This window comes from Megalobrama amblycephala, linkage group LG20 (genome assembly GCF_018812025.1).
Source record: "Megalobrama amblycephala isolate DHTTF-2021 linkage group LG20, ASM1881202v1, whole genome shotgun sequence".
Lineage (NCBI taxonomy): Eukaryota > Metazoa > Chordata > Actinopteri > Cypriniformes > Xenocyprididae > Megalobrama > Megalobrama amblycephala.
In genome coordinates, this window is record NC_063063.1 from 17,430,671 (window position 1) to 17,456,294 (window position 25,624).

General features: G+C 37.1%; 1 protein-coding gene across 3 annotated transcripts in view; it reads left to right on the forward strand.

Moving 5' to 3' along the window:
* The window catches only part of prkcea (protein kinase C, epsilon a), a 95,945-nt gene that overhangs the window by 35,126 nt on the left and 35,195 nt on the right, over nt 1–25,624 (forward strand). For all 3 annotated transcript variants that reach the window (XM_048170132.1, XM_048170131.1, XM_048170130.1), the window contains exons 2-8: nt 621–684; nt 20,288–20,453; nt 20,979–21,013; nt 21,284–21,372; nt 23,598–23,727; nt 23,810–23,952; nt 24,185–24,284. In XM_048170132.1, the coding sequence (XP_048026089.1) occupies nt 20,332–20,453; nt 20,979–21,013; nt 21,284–21,372; nt 23,598–23,727; nt 23,810–23,952; nt 24,185–24,284 (619 nt within the window). In that variant the 5' untranslated portion in view covers nt 621–684; nt 20,288–20,331. The remainder of the gene's footprint in view (nt 1–620; nt 685–20,287; nt 20,454–20,978; nt 21,014–21,283; nt 21,373–23,597; nt 23,728–23,809; nt 23,953–24,184; nt 24,285–25,624) is intronic.

Sequence of the window (25,624 nt, forward strand, 5' to 3'; positions counted from 1 at the left end):
AACAGGCCTCCTATTTTGAGACGCTCTATGAATGCAGCTCGATATCTCTCTCTCTCCGACACCTCCATCCACCTCCACACATGCACCGCGGGGCCCGAATTCTCGCTCTCTCTCTGCATAATAAGATTAAGCAGTGGTTTCCTGACATTGTGGATCTGGTGCCTCTCCCAGCTCCTCTCCCCCCACGCGGAGTCGATGGCGAGTGGGCGTCGAATCTCGGCTAGGCGTCGGGCCCATGTGGGGTCTGCGTGGGTCGCTTGGGGATGTGCTGCACTGGCAGGAAATTGTTTGAAAAGGAATTATAAAACCGAAGCAGTTTCCCTGCCAACTCTCTGCCACCCTCCATCCTTAGAGACAACAAAAAGAGGCAGAGAGCAGGAAGTTAGTGAACACATGTGTGAGGGGCCCATCCCTGTAGAGAGAGATTCACAGAGTGAATCTATTACTGGGATCGTGAACTTTGGCATCTGCTGATAAAAGTAAAGGTGATGTTGAATGAGATGTTTTATGGAGCGTGTTCACAAAATCAGTGAATAATATGTTTCTGGATGGCTTTGTCTCTCTTTTGTGCTGAGATGCTCTCCTCTGATTGGTTTCTTTTCTATGTTTCCTCTGTACAGATTGACTTGGAGCCTGAGGGCAAAGTTTACGTCATCATCGATCTGTCTGGATCCTCCAGTGAAGGTGAGACTCTTGAGTCCACGGCAAATTAGCACAAGAAGCAAACTGTTACAAAGACAGACACAGTACTATAGGTGTGACGTTAGGCACTCAAGGAAATTGCTGACAATTTGTTTGTTTTTTTGCATAATAATAATAATACACTAACATTCTATGTTTGGGGCCTTTCGAAGGAAATTAATTATTTTATTCAAGGAGGACACATTCAGTTGATCAAAAGTGACAGTAAAGACATTTATCATGTTTTCTATGTCAACTTTCTGTTCATCAGAAACCCTTTTTTTGAAAAGTTTTTCAGTTTCAACAAAATGTTAAGCAGCACTGTATTTAAATTGATAATAAATGTTTTAAAATGTTTTTAAACTGATAATAATAAGATATTAGAATGATTTCTGAAGGAAATCATGTGACACTGAAGACTGGAGTAATGGTCTCTGAAAATTCAAAAATTATCACTTGTATAAATTACATTTTAAAACATATTAAAAAATTACTTTAATTGAATTCAACTTAATTTTAAATTGCATTAATATTTCACAATATTACTAAATAAATTAATGCAGCCTTAGTGAGCATAAAAGATCTGAAAGGTAGTGCAATATATGCTTAAGTTAAAGGTGCAATGTGTAAATTTTAGGAGGATCTATTGACAGAAATGCAATATTATATACATAACTATGTTCTCAGTGGTTTATAAAGACCTTACATAATGAACCATTATGTTTTTATTACCTCAGAATGAGCCATTTCTATCTACATAAACTGCGGGTCCCCCCTCCATGTCAAGTCGCCATTTTGTGCCGGTATTTTTCTACAGTAGCCCTAAACGGACAAACTGCTCTACAAAGCACGTTTGCTTGACTGGCTACTCCCTTCTGTCTCAGACGACGACATCTTTGTCCTGTGTTGGCCACCGTAGCTTCTCTATATTGCAATTCGCAACCTCATTGCTAGATGCCGCTAAAATTAACATGCTGCACCTTTAATGTATAAAATTATATAATATATAAAATGTTTGAATATTTAGTTTAATTTTATGTTAAACTAAATGTAATCTTACACTTACGAATTAAAATTAATTAGAATTCATTTTATTTAAGAATTAATAAAAATTAATTAGCTGCAATCCATAAGTTTTGCCTCTTTGTCGCCATCTCTGTTTGAAACCTGCAATTGCAGTTATTTTGCGGAAGTATCATCTTTACGTGGGTTGTGTATCGGCATGGCTCCTCAGCGTGGATAAATCACCACATCGGTGTGGATACTGTACTTTGGAATCACATATTCTACGTATTGGAAGTATGAAACATAAAATGTCATCTGTCACTTTTGTTCTGACAGACAACCGAGAAAAAAAGCATTACAATAAATTACGCTACCAATGGTAATTAAATCTATCAATCGCTTATAATCGCTCATACCATGTCAAACCATGCAAATGATTATTATTGTTATACTTTGTTCTCAAATTGTTAATGTTAACAACATCAGCATTGCGTGACTATGTGTATTTAGTGGGTATTAGCGTTACCTGTAGATTTCAGTTCATGTACTAGCCACTCCACAGTCCGAAGTCTTTTGCTTTTACGGGTGAATCTCCAGTTGTCACTGATGATTGTCATTTGTACCTATCTGGATTACAATCCACCATCAAAATTATACATTTAATTCCAACTGCTGTGAGAAAAGCCTATAAATGATCCGCCATCTTCAGCATCCTCACATGATATAGCCTACTAGTTAGGACTCCTTTATGGAAACAGATGTGACACAACCCACGGAAACCTACCAGTCTAATTAGAAAACATTATTACAAGCTTACCATTGTGAATCGGGCCAAGGTAAGTAGATAGTTTGAACAATGGCTGGTTATGTACTTGCTCAGAGATTGATTTTGGATCATTTTTAACCAAAAAAAGTTACGAACTGCAGCTTTAATATGACACAAAGTATTTACAGTCACTGACAACTGAATAGTAATAATCCGAGAACTGGTTTGTCTGTCCTGGTGGTGGGCGTTTGATAGATTCATGAAATCCTCTTGGTTTTGTGATGCATCATTAGTGCATCAAGAGAAAGGCCTGTGCCAAGATACTTATAAATGAGAGGAAGTGTGTGTGTGTGGAAAGCAGCAGTGTCCATTAGGGAAATCCCACTCTTTAACTCTTCTGTGTGTGTGTGCGGGGGCTGAAGCTGTTCTTTCCTGGGTGTGTGTTGAGCATATGTTCTGAGAGCCCACTCACAGACCTGAGGCTGGTGCTGGGAGATACCTTTCTTAAGCTGAGGTAAACTAATGATGCAGACTCAAAGCAGAAATGCTGGACTGTGATTCAGGAATAGCTTTGTTTAATTCCCCACTCAGGTTATAACTGATTGGATGCATTAATGGAGATGATCATGACAGATAATCTTCATTGAATAACAATTCAATCAAAATTCAGATAATGTAGTGTCAGTCTCTGTGTTTTAAAGGGATAGTTCACTCAAAAAGGAAAAATTCTTTCATCCTTTACTTATGTCGTTCCAAAACCATATGACTGTTTTTTACCTATTGAGCAATTGCAGCTATCGAATCTCTCTTTCCGACATGTGTATATTCCAACTTGGCACTTCAGTCCATGTTGCACAAGGTTTGACGTCAAATAATGGTATCATAATTTGTGCTGCTTTAGCTACAGCCACCATATTGAACATTGCAATGCCTGTATCCAGAAAGTTTGAGCTCTTTTGTTTAACTTATGGTCAAGACTATTTTTTCCCATTCATATATGTAAGAGTGGACCATCTCATACAGTCTGTTTTTTTGTTTTTTTAGCTCACAAATCTGCTATATTGTATGGTTTCTGAAAACTTTGAACAAAGCAAAAGAGGGCTACAGTTGTGATGTTTTTTCTTGTCATTTTTTGGAGCTTAAAGGGATATTTCACCCAAAAATGAAATGATCTCATAATTTACTTACCTTCAAGCCATCCTATATGACTTTCTTCTTTCAGCCAAACACAATCGGAGTTATATAAAAAAAAAATCCTGCCTCTTTCAAGCTTTATAATGGAAGTGATTGGCGGCCTTTTTTTTTTTTTGAAGCCCAAAAAAGCGCATCCATCTATCATAATAGTAATCCATATGGCTCATGGGGGTTAATAAAGGCCTTCTGAAGTGAAGTGATGCATTTTTGTAAGAAAAATATCCATAATTACAACTTTATAAACTGTAATCACTAGCTTCCGTTAACGGCCGGTCACGCATTCACGAGAGAGTCAAGTTCCGGCGTATGACTTCGAACGTAGGCATAAAACTCAAGCTCCTCTGACATTTCTCTTTAAAAATTCTCATTTTAGAATTCTAATTTGTGACCGGTGTTTTGTTTTGCTCTATCCTCTGCGCTTTCACGTTCGTCAATACGTCTTGCGTCAGGTTAGATGTCACTGTTCGATCGGAACTAGACTTGCATATTGTTGTTACTGGAAGCCAGTTATTATAGTTTATAAAGTAATAAATACTGATTTTTTTTTTTCTTACAAAAACGCATAGCTTCACTTCAGAAGGCCTTCTGGATTACTCCCATTATAAAGCTGGGAAGAGCCAGGATATTTTTTAATATAACAATGATTGTGTTTGGTTGAAATAAAAAAGACATATACAGATAGGATGGCTTGAGGGTGAGTAAATTATGGGATAATTTATTTATTTATTTTTTAATAATGTAAAAAATATATATTTTTGGTTGAACTCTCTCTTTAATGACACTTTCATGACAAAGAATAATAGTTGCTAAATTTACTTAAATCTGAACAAGTCATACAGAGTGAGTAAATAATGACCAAATATTTGTTTTAGATTGAACTAGCTCTATTAAAGCGTGAATTGTTCTTTTCATTTTACAGATTATTGGTGTTTCGATGTACTAGGACACTAGGCTAATTCATCAATGAGCTGTGAAAATAGGCCTGCAAATGTGTACGTTGTTTACGCACAAATGTAAGGGGCAACAAACAACTACACAGCGCCCACACAAAGGCACATCCACATACAGTCGCAACAGACAATAAAACGCACACATACAAGCTCTGTGTCTAAATAATAGTTGTGTTGTCTGGATGTTGCGTTAATCACAGGCCTCTTTTCAGAGGTGTCGGTAAACTGAGGATGAGCTTGGCTGGAGATCACTTAATTCTAGCGTCTCCGTGCAAACAGTCAGTTAGTGCTAATGTGTGACTTTGCTCTGGGCATAAATGAGAGATCAGCATCCCTCCAGGTTATATCCAGTGGTCTGAACAAAGCCTTGTTCTGTATTGTATGTACACACATCTATTGATCTCTGGTTGATCTTTCATATTGATTCAGTGCACTCTGCTTGTTCTGACCTGCCTGGTTGGGGTGATTTGACATGGGCATGAGAATCCCAACAACAAAAAAAGATCAGACCAGTGCAGTATATTAGTAGAGACTGATAAAATATCAATAGATGTGACTCTCAAGTATTTTTCAAAAAAAGCTTCCTTTTAGATCATGACTAGGGTTGGGAACCAAGAGCCAGTTTTAATTAAAGGGTTAGTTCACTCTAAAACAAAAATTATTTCATTAATTATTCACCCTCATGTCGTTTCAAAACCCATAAGACCTTTGTTCATCTTTGGAACACAAATTAAGATTTTTTTGATGAAATCCGAGAGCTTTCTGACCTGCAACATTATTACCACTTTCAAGGCCCAGAAAGGTACTAAAGACATTGTTAAAATAGGCCACGTGACTACAGTGGTTCAACCTTAATGTTATGAAGCATCGAGAATGCTTATTTTGCGCAAAAAAAAAAAAACAAAAATAACGACTTATTCAACAATTTCTTGTCTATTTTTTATTGTATTATTGTTTGTTTTTTGCACACAAAAAGTATTCTCATCGCTTCATAACATTTGGTTGAACCACTGGAGTCACATGGACTATTTTAATGATGTCTTTACTTCACTGCATACTAAAATATCCTGCATTTCTATTCAGCATAAAACATACAGTGTGATCAATTAAGATTGATTGCTTAGTGAATGGCTCTTGTGAACTGTTTTTTTTTTAAGCGAATCAGCAACATACACAGTTATCGTTATCGTGGGCACTTCAAAATACTGTAAATAATCATTTATCACCAATTATTAAAACTTTTATAATGCATTTAAGAATACTTTCCCTATCAACCATATAAAAGGCACATCACCGCTGTATTCTGCGTCAAAGGGACACGCGCTAAAATGTAAACAAGCCCAACGTGTATGAGAAGCACATGGCGGAACGAGTCAAGGATATGCGCTGAATGAAAGTGCACGTTCACCTCTGACAGGAGATGGCGCTGATGGGACAGCAGAAATGCAGCGGTTACCCCGGAAACCCACAAACAAAGCAACTTTTCTAGTGAAGTTTTTAAAATGCTTCAAACTGCCATTCAGATTTTTGTAATCTCAATGTTGTTCATCACAGCACCAAATAATTAATACTTAAAGACTCAATAGGCTATTTATTTTCAAACTTATACATTTTTATATTTTAATCTGGACTACAACATGATTAGAAATGTTCTGATTATTTGTTATTGTTCAGTAGAACTTTGAGACATACGGCTTAATTAGTTAACATGTTAATTCATTATTACCAAACTGACAATGAAAAAGACTTATAAAGTATCAATAGCCACGTTTCCACTGCCGGGCCAAAGGCGGGCGTGCTAGTGCGTGCCAGGGCCGGTTGCGTTTCCACTGTCACTTCCGGGGCTTGATCATGCCTCTTCGGTGCTTCCTCGGTGCCAAAGGCACGGGTTTTTCGGCCCGCCGAAAACCTTGGTCCAAAGCGGGCCAGCTGGGGCTTGAGGCGCGGTCGAGGTGAAAGGCGGAGCTAATTGTAGTCAGGTGATGGTCTACACGCTGAAATGGGTTGGGTTGTGTAACTTTTGATCAAGGGAGGTGGGCGGTTTTTAGATCAGCGCTGCGGAGCTAGCGGACCGACAGTGGAAGCGCAATTTGATTTTGGCCTTGGTGCCTAAGGTCTGTGGCCATAGGCCCAGCCCGGCACGCTGTTAGCCCTGGCTCGCACTGGCCCGACAGTGGAAAAGTGGCTAATTATTTTTAGTTAATGTTAATTTCTTAGTTACTGTTTAATAACATTACTAAAATCAAAATAACTTATTTAATGGACCTGAGATAAAACTAACAATGATCAGTTGTGTTTCTTAACTCACATTAACAAAAAATTATACTTTCTGTAACAAATGTAGCTATTGCTCAATCTTAGTTAATGCATTAAATAATGAGACCATATTGTAAAGTGTTATCTGTTGTTCTTTATAGCCTAAATCTTTCGCACTTTAATCTGTTTGAAAATTTACTTTATATATTTTTGGTGTATTGTATTATTGTACTTAAACATTCAGAGTTCTTTTTGTTATTACAATGACATTATACTGTGACAGCACTTTTTTTGCAATTTATTTCAATACCGTGATAATACCATATACCGTGATAAAAGCTTCAGCAATTAATTGCAACATGAAAATTTGATACTGTCACAAGCCTAATGAGCCATTTTTTTAAGTATATCAAAAACAAACAGCTTGACCAGTGAGGATTTACTCTGAAGCAATATGACTCTTTTGAACTTGGTTCTTTTAGTGAATCAAAAACAAAAAGGTTGACCAGTGAAGTTCGATTCTTAAGCAAATGACTCTTCTGAACAGTTCTTTTTAATGAATCACAAATACTTATGAACCAGTTCGAGCGGTTTCTCAGTCAAGCAACCTTTAAATGCTCAATCCCTTTAAGTTCTGATAAGCTGCCAATGTTTTTATCATTCATCAGCTGGAAAAAATTGGTCCGAAAGTGATTCCAATGTTATTGTTCCTGCGGGTCGTTATTGTTACAGCTGTGGTGTGGACTTCCCTATTCTAATTAGAACGATTATTAAAACTTTGTAGTTATATTTATCGTCCTGGTTTGACCGACCCTTAACTGTGTTATGTTGTTCTTGAGGCTCTTGAGACCTAAATCAGTGTCTTTTATGATGTGTAAACTAAGATACAGTTTATGAGTTTTATCAGTGGTGTTTTAGAAGGATAAAGGAATGAATGAAGCATGTTACCACATGTATGTTCTTTGTTGATTTGAACAAAGAACAAACTTGAAATGATCCCAGCATTTGGCAACACAATTGCATTTCTGTTTTCCAAATATTTCTTACTTAAATTCAAAATAATAATTCATTAATGGAATGTTAAAGAACCAGAATCTTTAGGAGGAGTCAGAATGCAAATTTTATTTTACATTTTTTACAAATCCCTCCTCTTGACTTTTGATCTCTTCTGCCACCAATAGCAGTTGAGAGCAGTTTTTGGTACCTAGAGTTGGGAGAGTGTTGTCTTGTTTCCATAAACAGATCCAATCAATGAGTCTTACACACACACACAGGAAAGAGACTCTCTTTAGATATGAAGGGCAGTTGAGCTATTTTCAGTGGCACCTCAAGCTACGCAGACCAGAATAGCTCAGGCACTGCAGCGTCCTTGTATTCTGTAAAATTACCCACGTTCCTACCTGCCTGACCCACGTCCCACTAGTGTGTTAAGACCAATTCAGAGCGTGAATTTTCATTGCTGTTTACAGACTGATGATATCAGGGCTTCCCAAGCTGCACTGGTCACAGATGTTTCACTCTGATAAATGAAATATATTTCTGTCTGTTCCACTGCCTGAGCGCATTTATATACACATAAATCTTGAGATACTGAAAAGAAAATGGGAGCAATAAAGTATCATGACTCCAACCTGCTTTGTGTAAGTTTGTCCCTTTTGCCATTATCAGCTCACCCTTCTGATGAGAGGTGACAGACGCTGTGCTTTTATCTTTACCCTCCTCTATTTATAGTGATCCTCTCATCAGCCAAATGTATTCCTCCTTTCTCAGGATTCTGACTCATCACACCATTCAATACATTTAACCATATTAAAGGATAACCAACACAGGTTGAAAAAAGGAATAAGTAGGAAATGTGTGTGTGTGCCTATGGAGTGGAAACGTTTTTGTCGGGTGCAGCATGTCAGTTGTTCAGGATTTACTGTCTGAAAATAGCAGGTGGGACTGAGCCATGGATTAACAGATACAAACACACACCTTATAGGTGAGTCAAAACAATGGCGGCATGTGAAAAAATTTAGTTGCACTTTATTTTATAGGTACGTGTACTTATTGTGTACTTACCTAAGACATACTTGGTAATAAAAGGTAGCTACATTTGTTAGGTTAGGCTTAGGGGTAGGTTCAGGGCTAGTTATTTCCCAGTTAATGTCATTACTATAATAAGTACATAGTATGTACATGGGGAACAGGACTGTAAAATAGAGTGCTACCTAAAAAATATTTATACACTACTGTTCGAAAGTTTGGGGTCAGTAAGATTTTTGGTTGCACTTTATTTTACAGTAAGTGTACTTACACTATACTTACCTAAGAAAATACTTAGTAATATAAGGTAAAACATGGGTTAAGGTTAGGTTTATGGGTAGTTTCAGGGGTAGTACCTAGTTATTACCCAGTTATTACTATTATAAGTACATAGCATGTACATGGGGAACAGGACTGTAAAATAAAGTGCTACTAGATTTTTAAAAAAAGAAATTCATACTTTTATTCAGCAAAAATGCCTTAAATTGAACAAAAGTGACAGGACATTTATAATGTTGCAAAAGATTTCGGTTTCAAAAAATGCTGTTCTTTTGAACTTTGTTCAATCCTGAAAAAAAATTAATTTTCCACAAAAATATTAAACAGCACTACTGTTTTCAACATCGAATCAGTATATTAGAGTGGTTTCTGAAGGATCATGTGACACTGAAGACTGGAGTAATGATGTTGAAAATACATTGCCTTTTAAAATACATAAAAAAATTACAATTTAAAATTCTATTTCACAATATCTCTGTTTTGCTGTATTTTATGATCAAATAAATTCAGTCTTGGTGAACATAAGGGACTTCTTTCAAACACATAAAAAATTGTACCCAGATCTGTCATGTTGGATGATGACAGTAGTAATAGAAATGACCAAAATAAATATCTAGACCAATATGTATCCAATATCAAGTGGTACTGATAAATTAAAAAATCTCAGATATCCGATTATGCTACTTATATATTATGTATCCCTAGTCTTTTTCCAACTCCAAGGCTGGACACTCTGAAAATATTAGTCAGGAATACACTTAATAAACACATAAAACACACACACTACAGTGATGCGCGTTCATAGCAATAAGGAAAAGACCAAATATTGCTACAGCTGTCCTCTAACAAACCCTTTAACCCCATTTCTGTCCATCTCCTTCCTGATTGGCTGTCCCCATCCACTTCCTGTTCGTCCTACACTTGAACTTTCTCCCAGGGTTCATGTGTTCACCACTCAGTGAGTGTCAGCCTTTGGCTGCTTACCATGCAAATGTATGCAGGGCTGCTAGGAGAGGTGGAATCGGCTATTTTTATATTTTTCTCTCTCTTTTCCTTAATGAGTTTCTGTATCTGAGGCTTCAGTGCACTAAATGTTCTCTGTCTATTGGTTTTCTTCCAGGTTGTCTCCTTCTCTCTACAACTTCCAAATCTGTCTATCTCTATGTTGAGCAGAGGGGATCTTCTGCGGTCGCTGTGTGTGTTTGTTCAGCGGGGCGGCCCAGGCTCTGAGATGGTTTAGATTGCAGGGGTTGCCATGGAAACGAGCCTGTGCGCTCACACTTATAGATGGATAGAGTGGGTGAGAGGTCTGAGAGCAGGGGAGAAAGAAAGCGAGATGGAGAGAAGGGTGAAAGAGTGGACAAGGTCAAAATCTGAACAATGACATTGCCGTTGTGAAGAGTTTTCGCATTAGTTAGCGTAACCTCGCACAGATGTTTGTCTCGGTTTGTGTGGCATTGTGAAAACTCACAGAGTCTTAAATATATGCATTTTGTGAAGTGTTCCATAATATCTGTTCTAAGTGTTGGACTCACTGGTGATCTTAATGTATTTTCCTTCATGTGATCAAGACCCTCAATGGAATAATCTGCACTAGTTTAGATTTAGAAAGCAAGAGAGCTAGAGAGTCATGTGACAGATGGCTAGTTAGATAACATCTCAGATCACTACGCCACTGTGGCTCAGTAATACTGTAGGACTGTGATATCACCTGCCAAGCTTACTAGAGACAGACATGACAGCTTGACAACACTCTTGTGATTCGACTACATGACTGAAGGAATCTTTCATCTATCCATCCCATCCTATCCAATCCATCCCATCCATCCCATCCATCCATCCATCCATCTTAGTCAAAGTACACCTTTCAAAAGTTTGCGGTCAATTTCAATGATGATATATATAACATAACAGTTGTACTGATTCATATTTTTGTGAAAACTATGATACATTTGTTTTTTCAGGATTCCTAGATGGATAGAAAGAACAAAAAGAACAGCATTTATTTTAAATGGATATCTTTTATAACATTATAAAAGTCTTTGGTCCCACTTTATATTTGGTGGTCTTAACTACTACGTACTTGCATAAAAATAAGTACAACGTACATATTGTGTTCATATTGAATTGCAAAACACTTTTGCTGCTACTGAGGTGGGATACGGGTAAGGTTAGGGACAGGTTTGGTGGTATGGGTAGGTGTAAGGGTAATTACATGCAGGTATTTTTAAAATATAAATACAGTGTAAAACATGAATGTACACAATAAATGCATTGTATCAATTTATTAATCTAAATGTAAGTACATAGTAGTTAAAGGATTAGTTCACTTCTGAATGAAAATTTCCTGATAATTTACTCACCCCCATGTCATCCAAGATGTTCATGTCTTTCTTTCTTCAGTCGAAAAGAAATTAAGGTTTTTGATGAAAACATTCCAGGATTATTGTCCTTAGAGTGGACTTCAATGGTCTCTAAATGGTTGAAGGTCAAAATTAGTTTTAGTGCAACTTCAAAGGGCTTGAAATGAAACCAGACAAGGAATAAGGGTCTTATCTAGCAAATCTAAAAAATACAACTGTATATGCTTTATAAACACAAATGATTGCATTGCAAGTGCTTCCGCTTTCCGTATTCTTCAAAAAGCTTATGCTATATGTCCTACGCCTTCCCTACTCTACTTATGAAAAAAACAGAACTGTCGCCGCATTCGTTCTGTAAGTTGAATAGGGAAGGCGTAGGACACACAGCGTAAGCTTTTTGAAGAATACGGAAAGTGGAATGGTGGAAGCACTTGCAATGCGATCATTTGTGTTAATAAAGCATTATACAGTTGTATTTATTTATTTTTTTTAAGAAAACAACCGATTGTTTGCTAGATAAGACCCTTATTCCTCATCTGGTATTGTTTAAAGCCTTTTGAAGCTGCACTGAAACTGTAATTTTGATCTTCAACGGTTTGGAGGCCTTTGAAGTCCACTATATGGAGAATAATCCTGGAATGTTTTCATCAAAAACCTTAATTTCTTTTTGACTGAAGAAAGAAGGACATGAACATCTTGGATGACATGAGGGTGAAAAAATTATCAGTAAAATTTTATTTGAAACTTTTGATCAATTTAAGGCATTCTTAGTCAATAAAAGTATTAATCTTTTTTAAAATAAAACAAAAAAATCAAACAAAAACATACAGACTCCAAACTTTTGAATGGTAGTGCATTCTGTACTCATTTAATTGGATGTGCTCTTTGGGAACGCTGCAACCACTGGTTATGAAAATTACACATGACTTAAGGTCTAAGCAATTCTAAGCATATTTATTTTGCCGCCCATATTAAAAGGCTGCTGTATTCACACAGCAGGAGAGTAGCTGCGAGTACAGTTGCAGCGCTGAGTCTATTTTTGCTGTCTGTTGTGCACTGAACTCAGTGGAAATAATTGGAAATACACTGTTAACCTATCCATGAACGCAGTCTTTTACTATATATGCTTTTATGAAGCAACATAAAGTACTGGAGTGAACTAACACTCAATACAGGTTACATGCACATCGACAAGCAGAAAAAGCAGTTTCTCCTCAATTAATCTGACTGAGTCCAGATGATTTTATGACAGATTATAGCTTTTGCAATTTGGGGTTTGAGTTCCATTCTGTGTTGATTAATTACTGTACATTTGGTTCACCGTCTCATGTAAATTAGATTTTGCAATGATCAATTTGTAATAACTCTAAATGACCATGTTCTCATGTATTTCTCTTAATAACTGCTATAAATCATCCATGAAATGTATGTTACCTAATAGCCTAAATAGCTTGAGTCTTTAACACACGTGAGTCTCTAACACACATTACCAACATACAGTATGTTGTGTTTTGGATGCTGGTAGGCTGTTGTATAGACTTCTGAACTAGTTTAACCACACTGTAAAACCGAACAGTGAAATTAACTAAATGAAATGAGTTCATTGACTCAAATATTACTTAAACCAAAAAATGGTTTGCTGAATCTCTTAATAGCTTTATAATATGCAATGTTTCATGCTATATATTTATAGGTTCTATATATATTTCTATATATATACTTTACTCAGATATTACTGAAAGTTCATTTTACTTAATAGATAAAAATACATGAACTCAATAACTAATTTTTTAAGCTGAATTTAAACTGAATGAGTTACAACAGATTTCTAGTTCCCAGCATGTTTTGCATCAGACTGAATAAGAAAAATATATATTGAAATAAGTGTTATTTTGTGTTTTTGCATGATATTAATATAGGGAGAGATTGGTTAGAGTCTAATATTCTGATTTATAGGGGTTTCTGTTATTTTGCAATTGGATTACCATTGTGGTAAAGAGTAGCCTGTTATCAGGTCAGGGATTGGCTGCAAAACTTCAAGACTATGCTTTATGTTGTGTACATGCAGTATAGTGATAGTATCTTTGCTAGTTACATTAGCACATACAAGTCTGCTATTGTAAGCTAACAGTTAACAGCAAAAGAATTGAGTTAATATGATGTTTATACATTCAAATAGTATGAGTTAGCTTGGACAAAATTGCAATTAACATGTTTGTATAGTACAAAATCAAAACTGAAGTTGATTACCTCCGTTTTTTTTTTTTTTTAGTTTTGCCAACTTATTAGGGTTTACAGTGCAGCAAAGTTCCCTTTCAACAGAAAGCCTTAGCTCAACAGGTTATGGTGGCCCACCAGCTAGACTAGCACCTAACCAGCACTAACCAGTTTTTACCAGCATGTAGGGTGCTATCAGTCTATTTCTCCAGCTCTAAACTCTTTAAACTTTATCTGGGATGAGGAAGTTGAAGGTTGTGTGGCTCATCTGCCACTCACTGATCAATCTGAAGTTATGGAACCAACTGTCATTGAGTTATAAGCAGATTTGCAATCTCTCTCTATCCCTCTCTTTTTTTGATTGATGCCATTTTAATTGGTCCCATGCTGTGCTCTGGCTGGATTGGAGAGTGCTTGTGGGTGGCGTGTCTGGGGCTGAAGTGGCATTGGCGTGGGTGGAGGCTGCCCCGAGCTCCTCTTGGCTGTCTGACCGTGGGCGAATACAGCCGTTTGGCTCAAACTCTCATCAGCTCAGCCTTCCACAAACCAATCAGCAGAATAGTAGCCGAAATATACACGAATTAAAAGAGAGGAACAGAGAGGTGTAGAATGATAAGTATAGTGCGGATGGAAAGGAGAGATTGTGGTTTAGTGGAGCGCACGTTTCACGTCGTCCCTGATCACCATGGACACAGTCACTAGGGAACGTGCTCATGCATTCTCTCCTGCTGCATGTCATCAGACTTGAATGAGAGAGATAATGATTGTAAAGGTGTATGTATACTGTTCACCTTCGTCACACTTTGTTTCTCTTTTGCATGTTTCTGATCTGAAGTTTATCTCTTTATTTGTTAGCATTAACTAAATAGTGAGTGTGTGTGTGTGTGTGTGTGTGTGTGTGTGTGTGTGTGTGTGTGTGTGTGTGTGTGTGTGTGTGTGTGTGTGTGTGTGTGTGTGTGTGTGTGTGTGTGTGTGTGTGGTGTTCAGGCATTCCATACAAAGATGGCAATATCTGAAATCCTTGTCCTTGCGGGGACATTTTTTGGTTCCCATGAGGAAAACAGCTTGTAAATCATACTAAAGATTCTTTTTGAAAATGTAAAAATGCAGAAAGTTTAAATTTCTGTGATGGGTAAGTTTAGTGGATAGAATATACAGTATAAAAATGATTGTCTGTGGAAAGTCCCCAAATAAAAATAAAGAAAATAAGAACATTTTTTAAAACTATAAGCAATAGCACAAATAAATATAATAGAGCAAAGATACAAATAAATAAAGTTTTTTTTTTTTTTTTCAAGTTTTTCAGGTAGTTTTTCAGGGTCTAACAGTAGTATTTGGGTATAGAAATAATAATACAGTGTGAATTAAATAAAGTAAAAAAAAAGTTATTCAGTTGAGCAGTGAGTGATTTCTTTGTCTTTTGTTGTTTGATTTACATTAAAAACAGACAGCAGCAGGAATATTTTAATTGCTGTCACTTTAAGACTAATACACTGATCCAATATACTGATACTGAACACATGTGTTGTCTTACTTGACTGTTCCTGTTCGTTTAAGACATATTCAACTGTGTTTTCTTGGATACTCTCAAAGACAGGCATGTTGACATAATTTTTGTGTGAATTTGTCCATTAAGCACAAGAAGACTTGAAAGCAAACTCAGTTTAGTATTCACATGCTGTCTGAGACACGGCTTTCTATGTGCGTTCTTCGAATGTGCGCACACAAAACTTCTCACACAGCGAGCAGTGGTTTTCCTACGTTTCTTCTTGCGCTTTGAATGTTTAAATTGGCATGGCTTAAAGGTAGGGTAGGTCATTTTCGGAGAGGCTAGCAATAGCGAGCTAGCTTTGAAAGCATAAGATCTCACCGTCCCTTCAGAGTTTCTCCAAAGCCACGCCTCCTTCAAAACACATGAATGCGTACAGCAGGGAGCAAAAAAAAGCTTCACGAGAGACGCGTTAAACTACCTCATGTCTCAAAGCACACAACATTAACAATAATGAACATACACAACTTAAAGAGCACTGACCTCTATCACCTGACTGCTGCAGATTAATTTCAGCGTTGATAGTGTTGCCATTGAAACGCATAAATTCGAGTCACAAACCACTCAGAGAATAACGTCACGGGTTTCCATCTCTTCCAAATTATGAAAGTTATGGCGTGAACACAGCATAAGCTCATAAAGAACTGTAAAACGTGGCTGCTGTTTTGGTTGCGGTGCTGTCTAACTCTGCATAGCATGAAATGTGCTGATGACGTGTGATGTCTACACAAACGGGGTGCATGAAGGTAAAAACATACATTGACAGACAGGTAGGACATCCTATCTTATCCCTCGGACCAAGGTTTATGATCCTACACCTTCTGCAGACGACATAAATACATACAGGTGCTGGTCATATAATTAGAATATCATCAAAAAGTTTATTTATTTCACTAATTCCATTCAAAAAGTGAAACTTGTATATTATATTCATTCATTACACACAGACTGATATATTTCAAATGTTTATTTCTTTTAATTTTGATGATTATAACTGACTACTAAGGAAAATCCCAAATTCAGTATCCCAGAAAATTAGAATATTGTGAAAAGGTTCAATACAATACAATCATGGGGAAGACTGCTGACTTGACAGTTGTCCAAAAGACGACCACTGACACCTTGCACAAGGAGGGCAAGACACAAAAGGTCATTGCAAAAGAGGCTGGCTTTTCACAGAGCTCTGTGTCCAAGCACATTAATAGAGAGGCGAAGGGAAGGAAAAGATGTGGTAGAAAAAAAGTGTACAAGCAATAGGAATAACCACACCCTGGAGAGGATTGTGAAACAAAACCCATTCAAAAATGTGGAGATTCACAAAGAGTGGACTGCAGCTGAAGTCAGTGCTTCAAGAACCACTACGCACAGACGTATGCAAGACATGGGTTTCAGCTGTCGCATTCCTTGTGTCAAGCCACTCTTGAACAACAGACAGCGTCAGCGTCTCACCTGGGCTAAAGACAAAAAGGACTGGACTGCTGCTGAGTTGTCCAAAGTTATGTTCTCTGATGAAAGTAAATTTTGCATTTCCTTTGGAAATCAGGGTCCAGAATCTGGAAGAAGAGAGGAGAGGCACACAATCCACGTTGCTTGAGGTCCAGTGTAAAGTTTCCACAGTCAGTGATGGTTTGGGGTGCCATGTCATCTGCTGGTGTTGGTCCACTGTGTTTTCTGAGGTCCAAGGTCAACGCAGCCATATACCAGGAAGTTTTAGAGCACTTCATGCTTTCTGCTGCTGACCAACTTTATGGAGATGCAGATTTCATTTTCCAACAGGACTTGGCACCTGCACACAGTGCCAAAGCTACCAGTACCTGGTTTAAGGACCATGGTATCCCTGTTCTTAATTGGCCAGCAAACTCGCCTGACCTTAACCCCATAGAAAATCTATGGGGTATTGTGAAGAGGAAGATGCGATATGCCAGACCCAACAATGCAGAAGAGCTGAAGGCCACTATCAAAGCAACCTGGGCTCTCATAACACCTGAGCAGTGCCACAGACTGATCGACTCCATGCCACGCCGCATTGCTGCAGTAATTCAGGCAAAAGGAGCCCCAACTAAGCATTGAGTGCTGTACATGCTCATACTTTTCATGTTCATACTTTTCAGTTGGCCAAGATTTCTAAAAATCCTTTCTTTGTATTGGCCTTAAGTAATATTCTAATTTTCTAAGATACTGAATTTGGGATTTTCCTTAGTTGTCAGTTATAATCATCAAAATGAAAAGAAATAAACATTTGAAACATATCAGTCTGTGTGTAATGAATGAATATAATATACAAGTTTAACTTTTTGAATGGAATTAGTAAATAAATTAACTTTTTGATGATATTCTAATTATATGACCAGCACCTGTATAAGTACATTTAGCCATTTAAATTAGTGATTGCTATCAGGATGTAAAGAGACTTTCAACCAGCATAACAACAAATGTTTTTGAAGCAAATCACCTACCCTGCCTTTAAAATGATAAAGTTTTGTGATGACTAGCAGCATGATGTTCTAACAATATGAATAATTTTTTTTTTAACTATAAAATAAAATTTCTATTAAAATAGCAATGTCATTTTGTCCACCATTTTGGGTGAACTTTTTCACTGAGCTTGCCACTGCCTATTCTAAGTTTGCCTTCTGTGAATGACGCAGTACGTGCGATGCTGCCTTACCCTATTTTGGTCAAAATCTCTCTAAGAAAACATAATTTTGCAGTATAACTGCCTTCATGTTGGGCCTATGATGCCTTAAAATGCTGTCTAATTAGTCAGCACACTAGGTTTTAAAACAGAGCTATCGATTTCCTCCCTGCCTCATGTTCATGTCAAATTAAATATGGTGACTGCTCTGACTGGATCTATAAAGCGAATACAGAGAGTATGAACTCCACTGGTATCATGTCTTCCCCTTTCAGTGTGTCTGTTTGTGGTACACTAAGGTGAACTGTTTTGTGCTGGGAGGTATAGGTGTGTTCTGGTTAAGCCCTGCTTTTTGAGCAGATGGATAATGTATTATGTAAGCACATCTATCCCACTAATGGCCCTTTTAGCTGCCACGCTGTTCTCCAGAGCAGCTGCCCGCTCCAGAAGACAGGACGCTCTCTGATATCAGACAACACACGCACACAACTTGCCCCAGGAGCACCCTGACATGAGACAGAACGCAGATACACACAGACTTTCACGCACACGCTTACCGAACGTCCCCCAGGAACCTTGCAGTGGTAATTGTACTGAGCCTATTCACTCTATGGGGGCTGCGTGCCACCCTATGGGGATTCTTAGCTGTAATCACACCTCTGCAGCAGCTCCTCTTACAGACAGCATTAAAATAATGCAGCCCACACATACGCTGCTGTACTGAAAGACAAGAAGTGTGGGAGGAGTTGGATGGCAAGTTTATTGGAACCAAACAAGAGGGAGAGACTACTCTCCTCCAAGGAAACCACACTCTCTCTTTCTCATTGACGGACACAGGGCACATTATGGACACCGCCACAACACACGTAGTGATGTGAATGTAATTTCATAGTTGTTTGTCTGATGAAGGAATGTTGTCCCTCTCAAAGGCATCACCTGACTGCTGGAATGCATGGAGCCGTGGCGGTGGGTCACATGGTTGGTCAGGTGGTCCTTGGCCGCCAGTTTCTCTCATGATCAACACACATATACACAATTACTGCAGCCCTCAAAGGGGCAAAGTGAGGGGAAGAGTTGCTTGAGAATCAATGATTTGTTTGTTCACTTTCTCCGCTGACTGGGTTAACTTTAGATCATGAGGAATCTGTTTGGTTGTGAGCAGCATTCTAGCATGGGGATATGTATGTGATTTATCTTTGATGGAGAGCGTAAAGTGATGTGAAATGGATAATGATTGTTTTCACACAGGTTTCCTCAACTACTTCCCCTGTCTGGTAGCCAGTTTTACTATGTCATGCTGCGATGTATGAAAAAATAGCAAAGACAGTGGAAAATAATTTAATTTCAATGAAAAATGTAATCAATAAAAGTCTCTGCTCGCCAAACCTGCATTTATTTGATCAAAAATACAATAAAAGCACTAATATTGTGAAATGATTACGATTGTTTATATATATATATATATATATATATAATTTATTGTCAATATGTAATTTTTTTCTGTGATAGAAAGCAGCCATTACTTTGTGTTTGTGTTACATGATCCTTCAGAAATCATTCTAATATGCTTATTTGGATATCAAGCAATATTTCTTATTTTATCAGAGGAAAACTGGTTATCGATAACCGATAATTCTTTACATTTGAAAGCCAATAACTGATATATTGGCCGATTAATCTAAATCCAAATTTTATATAATTTTTGAGAGCCTCACCATTAAAAGCCATGTCGCAAAATTATAATATTATAATATCACTATAATTTTATTTCGCCAATATGACAGATTTGCATTGCACATGTTGCACTTAACTGTATTTTTTGAAGCGACTCCAATCATATTTCAAGCAATTCAAAACCATCATGGTGAACAGTGCACATCTGAAGTGTCTCAGTTGAAGGAAATAGTCCATTATTTATCAGCTTTTATATATCGGACAGATTTTCTTATTGGGCCGATAACGATAACATTAATGAACATATATCGGCCAATACCGATATGGTGCTGTGCTATTCAAAAGCACAGCACTTATTTGAAGTAGATATCTTTAGTAACAATATGAATGTCTTTATTGTCACTTTATCAGTTTTTGTGTTATTGTGTATAAAAAAATATTAAAGACTCCAAACTTTTGAACAGTAGTGTAGGCAGTTTTATTGTTTGTTTGTTTCTTTAGTTATCTTGGTAATCCATTCAAATGTAATATAAAAGGGAACCTACAAATTGTGCAATATTCTGATGAATATAAAATATATATATATATATATATATATATATATATATATATATATATATATATATATATATAACATATCCTCATCCAACATTCAACTAACTTATTTTTCAATGTAATTTTATCTTGCAGCTGCATCATCCAATGAAAATGAGGAGAGAGTGTTCCGTGAGCGGATGCGTCCACGGAAACGGCAGGGGGCTGTTCGAAGGCGTGTCCATCAGGTTAACGGACACAAGTTCATGGCCACCTACCTGAGACAGCCCACCTACTGCTCCCACTGCCGAGATTTCATCTGGTAAGACACTTATCAATCCTCACTGTAGGCAGACCTTTATATCATTCACAATAGCTACTATTATAAAGGACTACCTTTATTATAAGATCCCTTTCAGACGTATAAAAGATTTGTGTCATTTTCAAAGGCGAAACCTGATGCTAATCACAGGCACTCCTCCTCCTGATTACAACAAAAGAGTTTTTGTAATGAATATTAATATTGATAGCAAATTAGAGCCACTGTCCTTTGTACTAGTGCGGAGGGCCTAGACTACAGGGATGCATTTATAGATTAGACAGATGTTTATTTTTATCTCTGTAAACAGTACCTCCCTTCAGTAATAACTGTTCAGTCTAATTATTTGCATACCTGGTGAATAGTGCATCTGTGTGGCTTTACACAATGCTGCTTGTTGCCATTGACAGAATCAGCTCTAGAGATATGTGTTGTAGCACAACGCACCCTCTGCTGGTCAGAAACAGAATTGCTCAATCCTGCTGTATGATGGAGTTGTCTAACTCATTTATTTCTCTGGTTCTGCAGGGGTGTGTTGGGGAAACAGGGGTATCAGTGTCAGGGTGAGTAAGACGCTCTTCTCTTATGTACGGTGATAATAATATCAATTATAATATTTCCTGGTTTGATTCATCTTTATCTTTAAATATCTGAAAAAATTGTAACACTTTACAATAAGGTCCCATTGCTTAACAGCATTAATTAACATTAAATAACAACAAGAAAACATTTGTTACAGTATTTATTAATCTTTGTTAATGTTAGGTAATAAAAATACCTTATTGTAAAGTGTTGCCGAAGTAAACTTTTCGCCTATTCCTCAAATCTCTCAGTGTGTACCTGCGTGGTCCATAAGAGATGCCATGAGCTCATTATAACAAAATGTGCTGGCTTGAAGAAACAGGAAGACACTCCTGAAGAGGTCAGTTCTACATCCTTACTTTCTCTCAAAGGACCGAGCTATGTTTGAGTTAGAGTATTATTTTTGCAGTATGTATACTGCAGATCATTTTATGACCTACTACAGTACATTTACCAAAATGTTGACAATTATCACAAAAGAAAATACAGCAGGCCAAGGAATACGGTTTCCTAGAATACAATACGGCTAACTTGACCTTCCTTTTACAGTGTGACATAAAATCAGCCTCAATTCTTCTGCCTTTCTTGTCATTTTTACAAATGATTTTGTTTCAGTGCAACTTATTTATTTTCCAGGTGATAGCACCACACATGACATAATAAGATAAATGTACTGTAGCAAGGTCATGATGACTGTTTTAAATGTTAAAGAATGATGCATAATGTGTAATGACACACATACTCTTTCATAAAAATTGTAGGAAGCATACTGTACAGTGTGCTAGAATTCCAAACACAGCCCATGCAGTGCTATCTTAGTATTATTTTTATACTATTATAGTATTTACTATTATATAAATGATTTATATTTTCATTTTATTTTAGTTTAAGTTCTAGTAATTTTATGTTTTTTAATTTATTTTTATTCCAGTTTTAAATTGTAGTGCTTCAGCTTAAATATATTTTATTTCAGTTAGTTGCCAAGGCATCTATTATTTATATTTTATTTCAGCTTTATATATATTAACAAAAATAATTTTTAGGGCCACGATGGTGTGAAAACTCAGTTTATTATTAATAGGGTAACACTTTACAATAAGGTTTCATTTGTTAACATAAATTAACAATGGACGATACTTCTGCAGCATTTATTAATCTTAGTTAATGCCAATCTCAACAATTACTAATACATTATTAAAAATCAAACGTATCTGTTAACATTAGTTAACACACTAACATGAATATAAACATTTTTATTAAAGGCACAATATGTAAGATTATTTAAGTACTTACATGATCCCAAACGTTTCCAACAATGTTGAAATCCAGAGAAATCAGGAATTTTAACAAGGACCTTGTCATTTCATCGCCTGTCAATGACGTCATATCCTCGTTACCCTTGATTTCAAGTTTTACTGAAACCATGGAAACTAAAAAGACGCTTTAAAGGATTAGTCCACTTTTAAATACACTTTTCCTGATAAATTTACTCACCCCCATGTCATCCAAGATGTTCATGTCTTTCTTTCGTCAGTCGAAAAGAAATGAAGGTTTTTGAGGAAAACATTCCAGGATTTTTCTCCTTACAGTGTATTTCAATGGCTACCAACAGATTGAAGGTCAAAATTACAGTTTCAGTGCAGCTTCAAGGGTTTTAAACGATACCAGATGAGTAATAAGGGTCTTATCTAGCGAATCGATCGGTCATTTTCGAAAAAAATACAACCGTTTATGCTTTATAAACAAAATATCGCCTTGAACGTACTTTCCGCTTCCGCATTCTTCATAACGCTTACGCTGAATGTTCTACGCCTTCCCTATTCTACTTACGGAAAGAACGCGGCGCCAGTTTCGTTTTTTTCCGTAACTTGAATAGGGAAGGCGTAGGACATTCAGCGTAAGCGTTATGAAGAATGCGGAAGCGGAAAGTACGTTCAAGGCCATATTTTGTTTATAAAGCATAAACGGTTGTATTTTTTTCGAAAATGACCGATCGATTCGTTAGATAAGACCCTTATTACTGGTCTGGTATTGTTAATAAAGTCAATAAAAGCTCTGCTGGACTCCCGCGGCTCTCGGCCCGCCTTGTTTCATACCACAGTAATGCTGATAAAACTTGAATACATTAGCTCACCCATAAAAATTATTTCTGCCCAAGTCTGTCGGATTGCTTTCCATTGGCTGTAGAGTTAAAGACGACAACTCCCATGATTCCACGCTCATTCATGGCGTCATCAAGCTACGCCTTTGTTTTGAATAAGTGACCTCTAGCAGCGAAAATTACATATTGTGCCTTTAACTAACATTAACAAAAGTTTTAAAAAATGCTGTCAAAATGTGTTGCTCACTGTAATGTAAGTTAATGCATTAACTAATATTAACAAATGAGACCTTATTGTAAAGTGTTACCATTAATAGTTTTATATTTAGTTGTGGTTTTAGTTAACAATAACAACACTGAGCCCATGTACCTAAAACTACTGTAACCTGCACAGGATTTCCTCAGCAGAGAGTTCAGTTGAATTGTGGGTATTGTGGCATGAATGATGTTTGTTTTTTTTACAGGTTGGCTCCCAGCGCTTCAGTGTAAACATTCCACACATGTTCAGCATTCACAATTACAAAGTCCCCACCTTCTGCGACCACTGCGGTTCCTTACTTTGGGGACTGATGCGGCAAGGCCTGCAGTGCAAAGGCAAGCATTACAGATACCAGTGATGAATAATAACATCTGTTTTTGTTGCCATATATTCATTTGTCTTCCTGCCTGTTTTCAGCCTGTAAAATGAATGTCCATCGGCGTTGTGAAAGTAATGTAGCTCCTAGCTGTGGTGTCGATGCCAGAAAAATTGCTAAAGTGCTTTCTGATCTCGGGGTGACACCAGACAAAATCTCCAACAGTACCCAACGCAGGAAAAAGGTGAGTGGTATTAAATATCTGCAGAATGAGGGGTGGCCAGATGGACCATGGGTTGATGCAAAAACTAAATGATGACGCATTATAAGCAGATAAAAAATTAAAAGTATGACCACTTTAAATAATGATACAGTAAAATGAGGCCAGTGATGATTGTGATGTAAAGGATTAAGCGAGAACGACATTAAAATATTAAAAACCATTAGTATTGATATTAAAATTGTTTTCTTTTCAGTTGACTCCAGGGCAGGACCCTCAGCAAACCATAACAGAAGCCCCCTCATCAGAGGAGTCTGACCGATGCAAATCAGCTCCAGCTTCACCCTGCGACCAGGGTACAGAATTACACAAACTCTCTCTCACTCTTTTGCACACACTCTAGGGTGGGTTTACACGGCAACGTTGTATTAAAAACGGAAAACTTTTACCATTGCATTTTTCACATACGGACGACAACATTGTCAAAATGATCCCTGTTCAAATGAATCCACAAAAACGAATAAAAACACTGCATTCTGCGTGCCAGGCCAGTAGTTGGGGAGGTCACTTTGTAAAGAAACCCTACACACCTAGAGACACACATTTGAACACATGACGTCACAGTTTTCACAAATTTACATTTTTGTAGTTTACACAGAGACGACAACGGTATCGTATTCTCTTTGAAACCCTTTTTTTTTTTAAAGTTTGCATTTTCAAGCCCCCAAACACCATTGTCATGTAAATGAACGGCCAAAACGCATAAAAGGTTTTCTGTTTTTAGTTGAAAATGGTGTCGTGTAACAGTCCTTAGTCTTTCACTATTACACATTTATCATTTATTTGCATAATTAAAGGGATAGTTCACCCAAATATGAATATTTAATGAAAATACTGAACATGGTTTTCTAAACCTTTATGATTTTTTTTCCTTGTGGAATACAAAAGGAGAATTTTTTAGGAATGTGCTGGATGCCCTTTACAAACATTTCAATTATTTTCTGATTACAATGAATGGAGACTGGAGCTTTCAAACCTCAAAAATGACTTGAAAGCACAGTAAAAGTCTTTAAAGGTGCCCTAGATTCAAAAATTGAATTTACCTCGGCATAGTTAAATAACAAGAGTTCAGTACATGGAAATGACATACAGTGAGTCTCAAACTCCATTGTTTCCTCCTTCTTATATAAATCTCATTTGTTTAAAAGACCTCAGAAGAACAGGCAAATCTCAACATAACACCGACTGTTACGTAACAGTCGGGGTGTACGCCCCCAATATTTGCATATGCCAGCCCATGTTCCCAACATTAGAAAGGCATTAGACAAGGGCAGCCAGTATAAACGTCTGGATGTGCACAGCTGAATCAACAGACTAGGTAAGCAAGCAAGGACAATAGCAAAAAATGGCAGATGGAGCAATAATAACTGACATTAAATTTTTTGTGATATTTGGCTTTCTAGTTTTGTTAATGTTGCTAAAATGTGGTTAATTACCATCGTTCTTACTGTAAAAAAGAGCCGTCTATTTTCATTTTTAAACACTTGGGTATAATTCATAAACACAACTTCATTATTTATAAATCTCTCCAACAGTGTAGCTTAGCCGTTAGCCAGGACTGCCTCAAACTCATCACAGACACATTCAGGGGACACTTTGTAAAGATCTTAGACTTATATTACAAGCGCGAGCTCTT